Here is a 10,007-nt window from a genome sequence, read left to right on the forward strand (position 1 = left end):
CGCCTGATGGTAAGCAGTTACCGTAGGTATGGACGCCTGCAACTCCAGAGGTCTGACATGCGCGTTGCCGACCATAATACCCCGCACCCTCGTTGAGCTCTAACAACGTTACTCACCGGCAGGAACACAGCCCTATAAGTAGGGTCTAGTGTTATTTGGCTGCAGTTTACTGTAAGTAGGTACTTTCCCAGTTGGGCTCTGCTCTACATCTGGAATGACATCCGCTGTGCTGTGCCCTACCACACTAAGCGAGATGATATTCACAGTGCCCATACCACTCTTTTATACGCAGTTTAAGGACATATCCAAAAAATGCCGATCCAGGTCGCGTAGCCAACGTGCAAATCGCTTACGCTCCGTAGCGATCGAAACGCAACTGTCACTGTCGCACTAATATGGAAGAGTGATAGAGAGACACCAAGCGATTCGTTGTCGAAGCGATAGCGATTGTCACCTTGGCTAGGCCGGCAGATTAGAACCGGCGTTTTCAGCTTTCGCAGCTACAGCGATAACCTCTAGGCTACCCAGCTACAGCAGAACTAGTCCCGATTTCTCGAGTATATGCAATCTATTAAAAACCAGGCGGCTGGCCCTCAACATACGGAACGTCAAGCGTATCGTGAAAACGATACGAGTACGAGACGCGTAGAGTTCTGGGCACCAAGTCGCGTAAGCCTAATCAGATTGTTTGATTATGTCAGAAGTTTAGTTTTTTACGCTATCTCATAAGCTACGCTACGACGACGCTTCGTGTGTGGACTTGATTGAAGTTGTTCGTGCTCGCAGCGCTCTCGTTCTACGCGCGTATTACGATACGCTTAAGTGTCTCTTTACGCTTACGTATTTAATATTTAGACCCTCAATCTGAGAACAAGTTAATTCCTGTTTGACAGTTGCTATATTTAATGATGATGCCTACAAGATGGTGTGCTCAAATCACTGCGCTTATTCTATTAAAACTGCACGAGGCCATGCGCTTGGCGAGGAATAGAAGCCTATGGAGGAATTTGGTCCTCCATGATGTAACGATCCTCAGCATTGAGGAACCGACTGAAGAAGAAGAATATTTAATTAATGATTGTCACTTTACCTTTATCTGTATCAGGAGTACAAGGCGCAGATGCTCGGTGACCTGAACAAGGCCGCCAGCCAGCTCACGCTTGACCCGAAGCCCAGAGGGTGCAGAGAAAGCCCCAGTCTCGAACATCAGAACCACGCCAATGAGATGCACAGGCACACGCACCAACAGAGGGTATGTCACTAAACATTTTCAGACTTCTTTTTTTCAGATATAATATATTCACAAGTCTCAAAATTTATGAAGGAAGTTTTGACGCCTAAACTAAAAACGGGACTAAAGAAAGGACGCTTACCTCAAGGAATTGACTACTTGACAATTTTTTGTAAATAATTACAATCGATCTTGATTTGCCTGAGGACCAAATGTCCATATAGGATTCATGGCATTTAAGCGACACAAAGGTCAGAAATGAGAGTTAATGACTAACTTGCTACTATTTACCTATCTATTTCTTTTAGTCTACCAGTATGGAGTCGGACCTTCTACGCCTGCGCGTCGACGACGATTTCTGGCCTGAGAGTCAGCCCTTAGTGGAAGACAGCAGGCATAAGGGCAGACCCACCAGCGTCGGCTGGAACGAAGAGTTATTGAGGTATTGTGGGTATTTTGCTTGGGTGTTTTTTTGTATGTTCGTTGCTGTACTTTTTTTGCGACAATAAATTGGGTGTGTAATGTTTAATATAATTATAAAAAAACAATAATCAAAAATAATAATAATTCAGCCTATATACGTGCTGCTGGGCACAGGCCTCCTCCCATGCGAGAGACGATTTCATATATAATGTCGTAAAAGAAACTTATTTTTTATTCCATTCAGCAGGACTGGTTACGGTGGGAATGTATTTATCAAACGCGCATGTAAACTTTGTAATGAGAATCAAAAACTTAATGATTTAGACATTTTTAACTGTTCACGAACACAACTTAAGAATGCATTTAAATATTGATTATAACTGGAATTTGTTATTTGCTTAAATTTAATGTACTACGAGATTACGATGTATATGTAACTTATTTTCTGCAGACGTATCAAATCACTGATTTACATATTTCAAGTATTTGTTATTATAAAATACAGATTTAAGTATTTTTGTTTTTTGTAATAGCCACGGACCTGTTTATATTTTATTTCTACATATGAAACTATAGGTCTATTTTTTGTCTATAAGTTTTGATCAAAAATTGTGTATGACTGTTTGTTTCTAAATAGGTAAATAGAAAAAAAATATATATAATGTTATCTCGTTTATTCATTTAACATCTTGGGTTAGGTTATTTATAATATGAATATAAAAGTAAAATTTAAAAACACTTACAAAACGATACAAAATTATAAACACATTATAAAAAACCTTACCTAGAGTGCCACCTAGGGTTGCCAACTATTTTTTGGTGGAATATAGTATTTTCCAGAATAAGGCATTAAAAATATAGTACATTTCAAAAAAATATAGTACTTTTAGATAAAATGCTTAACGTAAGTGTAATATACGTTTAATCACACTTACTAGCACTCTGTTAAGATTAGTTATGGTAACGATTTTAGAGCAAAAATGTAAAATTGATAGATTTAGTCGTTGAAATTGTAGGTACTCCTTTTGTTACGCAATATCTAAATAACAAGTATTGGTTTCTATTAGCACGTCTTCTCATCTTGCCTTTTAATAATGAGGTTGCAAGCGTGCGTCCCCGGTAATATGTGACGAGAAGGGACAGTTTTTAAAAATTCATCAAAAAACTATGGTAGTAAATTATACAAAATTATGTATAAGAACAGTTTTAGCAAATGTTGTAGATTGTTTAAGTATCAAAATTACGTTGAAATTAAGTCGATTTTCAGAGAAATTGTCACTTGTTTTAAAGTTAGTTCTGGAGAAAATTGATTACGTCTAACTTTCATTCAAATAACTAAATTTTAATTTATAATAACAAAAATGTAGTTTATTAAAGTTGAAGTACAGGGTATGTGTAATACAAAATTATCATTTTTAGCAGTCCAAACTTTACGAAATTTACAAATAAGATCAACAAAATCAGTGCTTTACGCGCGTTTACCTAAACGTCCATCAGAAAAACAATAATTACTAATTAAATGAGTCTATTTAAAGATAACATTATGAAATGAGTCTATTTAAAGATAAAATTAAAGATAACAAGACGCGCTAATAGAAACCAGTACTTCATACTAATAGTTAACAGTAGTTGTACAATTTCATCGACTAAGTCTATGAATTTGACATTGTTGCGACTAAAATCGATAACGGCCTCTTAACTATTTCTTTTGTGTAGACCACTCTCTGTTATCAAAATCATCCTATTCCTACACTCCAGGTAACATGCCATCAGTTAGTCATATATGTAAAACTGCTCACTCGTCATCTCATACGCCCAGTAATAATAAAGAGTAAACAAAAATCTTTTTAATAACAATATTTATTTAAAGATAAATTTATATTTTTTATTATTTTGTGCACTTTTTAGTAATGTCTAATTTTTGATAAAATGAGACAACGATTCAATAAATTCATACTGAATATTTATGACAATTTAATAGCTCACTTTTTATTAAATTTATGTCAGCCCTGTTGCATTCCTCACGCCATTTTGTCTTCATACTTGAAATAATTTTATTTGATTAGAATTAAATTGATAATCGATCTTGAACAAATTAGAAGGATGTCGGAAATATAGTATTTTAGCGTACTATATATTTTTTCAACAGTATATAGTACAGAGAGCCAAAATATAGTACAATACTATATAATATAGTACAGTTGGGAACCCTAGTGCCGCCAGCAGCGGGGCAGGGCCCAAGCTGCCGGTGGTCAGGGCCGCAGAGAGAGGTACCGCCGGACTATCCGCGCCGTGTAATACGTTGATTTTGTTATATTATGATTTAATCTAAATTGCCTAATTTTGTATATTTTTAACTGGTATAAAGACATATTTGTATAATAGCTTTTGTTATAATGGAACAGGCACCAGTAATGGAAGGGTATAGACAAATCCTATAAAACAAGTATTCACCATCAGTTTTTAATCGCTGGCAACATTTTACCATAAACAAGAGCCAACGAGCTGCTTAAGTTTAATCTTTCATTGATATTTGTTATTTTGAAAATGAATGGCGCCATACATTCCATGACTGGAGCAAAAAACCACAGTTTTAATTGATTAATAATATTGAAACCAATTGCAGTAGCTTTCATTAAAATACAAAGAAAACTTAATGGACGAATTGGACATTCAACTTTTAAAGCGTAAAGCGGTAGAAATTTTACAGGTGTCGGTGAAATATCAAAAACACTCCAAATTTTCTCTTAAATGTTCCATGATTTGTGCCGTTAACAGAACGTAATACTTTATACAATTAAAAAAAAAATATACGGGTTGCAATTCTAACCTAACCTAACCCACTTTTCTGGGAGCCTTTTATATCTATTGAGACCTACATATATTTATAATAATATGAAACTACTTAGAATAAATATGTTTTAGAAAATGTAATAATCCCATCAAAAACATTTTCATGTAAAATGTTGCCAAGATGAAACCATGAGGCTCGCACTGTCAAAAACAGATCTCTTGTAGACCCAAGCTTCTAACTCTACAAGTCCTTCACAAACTCTACACCTTAGTCATTATCTTTTGTAATGTGTACACAATCTTTTAACCCACTTATATTTTTAGGGGAAAGGGCAGGGAACACGAAAGAGACTTATCAGCACAAATACAAGAGATTCAAGACACGGGCTGTCAGACCAGAGACAGTCTGTTCCAAATGGCTCCTATACTTCCCACAACTACTAGTGAGTACCAAACAGGGTTGCAGAGGCGGCGTTAGGCGTGGGCGACGTGGGCCACCGCCTACGGCCTCGCGGCCCGAGAGGCCTCGCGCCTTAAACAAGTACCTATATCTCGGACACACCGTAAAAATGAACGTTATTTCTTGCGGCACCAGAGGGCCTCGCTAAAAGTACCTTGCCCGCATATAATTTTAGTCTTGCCCCGCCACTGCAGGGTGCAGGGCCATACAAACTGAAATAAATGTCATATAAGAAGGAAAAAATGACCAAGGCCTGGAGGCCCAAACTGGAATGGAACCAGCGTCCTCTGCAATTGCAGCAGTTGCCTAAGCCCCTCGGCTACCCGGGTCACGGCAGCTAGGTCGAATTTTCCAAGTACATATATGCGATTTCTTGAGGGCTTATGGCAACCCCTGGGCATCCCTAAGGTATAACAGTAGTGTTCGCCCTCCTGAACGAATCAATCAGGTAATTCCGGGCTAGCGATAGAGATGCGACCATCGATACTATTAGAACAAATTAAAATATTTTATGCTAAATATTTTAGTTTGTGCTGTGTTTCTTCCTTCGTATATGTTATTTCGGTTTATCATTTATACACCGTGTTTTTATTGAATTCCGTAAAAAAAAAAAACATTTATTTCGGACGACACAATCCATATTTTGTTAGTTACATATATACTTAAATTACTATGTTAGTACCTAAACTAAAATGTTGGGAGGTCCAGTGCCTAATTAATGCACTGTCCCATCTCCCTGCCACGACGGCCAGGAGACTGTGGCGGCTGTCGCGCACCCTTCGGAGCGTCGCGGCGCAGCGCTTGCGCAGCGTCGCGTGGAAACCGTCCACATGCGCGTCGGCGAACATGCCCGACGCACTGCAGTATCGCGGCAGCCGCAACAGTACCCTGAACGCGTCATTGTACTGTACACGCATGGCATTCATAGAACGCTGCGTGTATCTCGTCCACAGGCTGCAGGCGTACAGCGAAGTACAATACGCTCGATAAAGTGTTATTTTAACTTGCGCTGTACACCTGCTGAACCTACGGGCGACCATTTTGTTATTGTTAACTCCGAGGTATGCGTAAGTACGTTTAAGGAAACTAAATGACATAGTTCATTAAAAAAAAAGTAAAAAGTAATTTAATGTTGCATATAGCGTTGTTGTAACACGGGCATTACATTTAATTCAACCAAACAATTGCAAACTGTGACATATCAATGTCATTTCCAACATCGATCATCGCAGATAGTACTTACGTTTAGTAGCAAATTTATACACTTGTACTAAACACTAATCAATATGTAAACAGGCCCTAATCACCAGGGAGGAAAATGGGGATTACGTTTGTTTGGAGAAACGGCCGTCCCCTTTCCTCCTAATCCACAAGAGTCCAAAGTAATTTGATGCAAATTTTGAGTTATTTCCTCATGTTGGCTAAGGGAATTGACTTTTAAATTATAATTTTGAATGATAAATATTTGATAATGTCCATTTGGATTTTTGTTAGTAATTTTTTACAGTTTTTTTTACAATACAGCATTTTCCAAAAATTTTGTTTTTTTACTCGGTAGTCGGTAGCCATGTTTATTAATCCCTCGTGCCTTGAAACCCTCGCAACGCTCAAAATTCCACTTTTCGAACCACTCGCTATGCTCCTGTTTCTATTTTTTCTCTCACTTGCTCAGAAATCATTATAATTAATAATTCATTATTGTATATAATCTACTACGGAATGGAGTATCGAGACAAACCTTACTGGTTTAACGATACTTCGTAAATAAATTGAGATATAGTTTTTGTAATTACCTGAATAAATAAAATAAAACAATATTAGCACGAGGGGTTAAACGACAACTTTGCCACTTGTAACACAGACCATTAACCTTCTCTAATAGATCACCAGATTTTTACTTACTCTCTTGCTTGCTCCACAGCTTCAGCGTCAAAGTCAGGCTCCAATAGCCGTGCAGTGTCTGGCGTGGCTCCCCCCACCCCCACCCCCCGTCTCACCGTAGAACTCCTTAGGCAGGCTACAGCCCAAGACACAAGTACTTTACGTAAGTTTATATTAGCTTTAAGGCCACAGCCCAAGACATTAGTAGGTACTTCACGTGAGTTTATATTAGCTTTAAGGACACAGCCCAAGACACTAGTACTTCACGTGAGTTTATATTAGCTTTAAGGCCACAGCCCAAGACACAAGTACTTCACGTGAGTTTATATTAGCTTTAGGGTCACAGCCCAAGACCCTAGTACTTCACGTGAGTTTATCTTAGCTTTAGGGCCACAGCCCAAGACACTAGTAGTTCACGTGAGTTTATATTAGCTTTAGGGCCACAGCCCAAGACACTAGTAGTTCACGTGAGTTTATATTAGCTTTAGGGCCACAGCCCAAGACACTAGTAGTTCACGTGAGTTTATATTAGCTTTAAGGCTAGAGCACACCGGCTGCGTGCAAGCAAAACCCAACACAACACACAGACACAGCCTCACCAGGACGCCACACACGCCAGCTAAGTTACTGGTCGCCGTCACCGCGGCCCCGAAACCTGGCCCCGCTCAAACGGTATCACCAGGCTAGGGGTCGTGGGGTTGGGAAGCGATCGGTAGCGAAGAGCTGGCCAACTGACCTCCCCACATCGGTGGGGAGCGATGATCGACCCGCTACAGCTGCGCTTTTCATACCTCCCTTTCAGAAAGATATCAAACGACATCCACACCGGCTGCGTGTGCGTAGATGTGCATATCCGCTTCACGCAGGCAGTGTGCCGTCTCTCATTGGGATCTGTATATTACAACTTTATTCTAGAAACATTTTTATACATTTTATTTTATATTTGGCGATCTTTGTGAAATTCTTAGTAATAAATTTGATCTGTACAATAATTCAATAGGATTATGGATTAATATTAACATCAATAAATTGCTCTGATAATTAGCTTAAGCTATATTAGCGATTTTTAAAATTACCCTGCTTTCAAAGTGACCCCAAAGCCACCTTACTTACATATATGTATTGTCAACAGAAACCGACGGGCGCCCGTTGAGCTCCGAGACCACGAAATCAGCGCCCGACGTCATTCAGATCTACTGAAACTTTGTATCTCGCTATCACCGTGATAAGTCCGAAATGGTCCGATATGATGCGATAAACCACAACCAACGGAATACCAAGAAAAACATTATCTGACACATATCACTGGAAGTTAAATGAATGAATATTTTTATTACATGTAACACATGGACACATATTTTCATTAGTAGAACTTACAAACTAAGGGGTTAGTAGGTACAACAAACACTAATTTAAAATAAAACAACACTGATGGGGGAATGCAATCCCTCACAGTGCGACAAGTAGGGACAGTCGACCCTATCCGCTATCATTCGTAGGATGCTGTTGGGACTGCCACGCACCCGGCGCACCAGGGATGCTGCGCGTGAACGCATGGTAGTATAAAAACAGTCCACGCGCGCCGTCACGAACATCCCTGATGCGCTACAGAAACGGGGCAGCCCCATCAGCACCCGGAACGCATTGTTGTACTGGACCCTAAGGGCCCCGTATGCCCGTTGCGTATACTGTGCCCACAAATTGCAAGTGTAGAGGGAAAATGCCCTAAACAGTGTGACTTTAACCTCATTTGAGCACCTTGCAAATCTGCGGGCGATCATATTCGCCCGGACCGACAGGGCCCTTCGTTCCCTCTCCATATCCAGGTCGTCCTTGAGGTCGGTCGCGAGGACAATAAGTAAATATAATCCGCCCACAGCTTTGAATACTCAATATACAATTTCCCGCTGACACAGAATAAGTTATTACCTACTGCCGTACAGAAAATAAACTCCCTACAAAACCGAAGTTCGGCAGCAATTCAGGGACAAATCATGCTGGTCCTTTCTAATGTATGGCACTATCCCTTTCGGCTATTTAGGGTTGTCTTTCAAATAATTATTGTATCTGTGGTTGTGCACGCAAATGGACGTGAAGTTGTGCCAACCCTAATAATTGCTCGGAGCAATGCAGAGCCGAACGGAGCCGAGAATTCCCGAAAGGGAAAACGAAGTTCGTCAATTGCGAGCATTTTTCTCTGTCACTCTAATTACGCCTTAGTGAGAGTAAAAGAGAAAGATCCCGCAATTTGCGAAAAAATTAGGACCCTGGCCGTGCCGCTGTTTAAAAAAAGTTGTTATTGATCAATAATTGTTTTAATTGGCGAAAATAAAATTGTTAAAACTCTTGCGCGGCATTACAATATTTGACGATGTCTAGCTGCGTGTTAATATAGCTGCTAATTCCCGTGGGGTAATTTTACAAGCTTTTACTTGCCCTGTTAGTATGTATGTATGTGGGTCAAATCTTGGAAGCTAAATTTGACCCACTCCCCGATTTCCGATTGAACTGAAAACTTGCATACATATGTAAGTCGGGTGACAATGCAATATTATGGTACCATCGAGATGATCAGATGATGGAGACAGGAGGTGGTCATAGGAAATCAGATCTGTGATTAAACAACACGACCAAATTGTGTTTGAGGTTTTTTAAATTGTACCGATGAGTATTAGTTGGCTGTGGTAAGTAAAGTACAGTCAGCGATAAAAGCTTGTACCAAAAATTTAATTTATGCCTAATGGCTCCTCTACACGATGGGCCAGCGTAGGCCAGTCCAAGGGACGCATTTATGCATTAGAGGGTGCAAGTGATATTGCTATCTCATTCCACCGCATAGCTGCGTCCCTTAGACTGGCCTACGCTTATTTGAGCTAATATGGCAGATTTCTTCATAGGCAGGTAGGTAGTAGGTAGATATAGAAATATATATGGAAGTATTTTTTGTGCTCCTTATGTATCAGTATAACTTATCTATAGTTATATAATATCATTGGACACCCACATAAATATAAGCATGATTTTAAAAGTTTCGTGTTGTGTTATAAAATAAATATAATTTATTAATAAGCATTAAAGATTGTTTTATTTTCATCTTGCAATTCCCTTCGTCCTGAAATAAAGACCAATACACACTGCATCTTCTTCTTCTTCTTCAATACCACCTGTTACTGTTAGCGATACCATTGACGTATATCTAAGGACGGGCCTTACGGGCAC

General features: G+C 39.4%; 1 protein-coding gene across 4 annotated transcripts in view; it reads left to right on the top strand.

The window, feature by feature from the left end:
- Nucleotides 1–8,490, top strand: part of LOC133530434 (uncharacterized) — a 56,729-nt gene extending 48,239 nt beyond the window's left edge. For 3 of the 4 annotated variants that reach the window (XM_061868341.1, XM_061868342.1, XM_061868344.1), the window contains exons 11-15: nucleotides 1,106–1,252; nucleotides 1,540–1,673; nucleotides 4,772–4,890; nucleotides 6,829–6,951; nucleotides 7,921–8,490. In XM_061868341.1, coding sequence (XP_061724325.1) covers nucleotides 1,106–1,252; nucleotides 1,540–1,673; nucleotides 4,772–4,890; nucleotides 6,829–6,951; nucleotides 7,921–7,988 — 591 coding nt within the window. In that variant the 3' untranslated portion in view covers nucleotides 7,989–8,490. The remainder of the gene's footprint in view (nucleotides 1–1,105; nucleotides 1,253–1,539; nucleotides 1,674–4,771; nucleotides 4,891–6,828; nucleotides 6,952–7,920) is intronic. The other variant, XM_061868345.1, reaches the window with a different exon arrangement.
- Nucleotides 8,491–10,007: the final 1,517 nt, after the last annotated feature.

This window comes from Cydia pomonella, chromosome 22 (assembly GCF_033807575.1).
Source record: "Cydia pomonella isolate Wapato2018A chromosome 22, ilCydPomo1, whole genome shotgun sequence".
In the NCBI taxonomy this organism is placed as follows: Eukaryota; Metazoa; Arthropoda; class Insecta; order Lepidoptera; family Tortricidae; genus Cydia; species Cydia pomonella.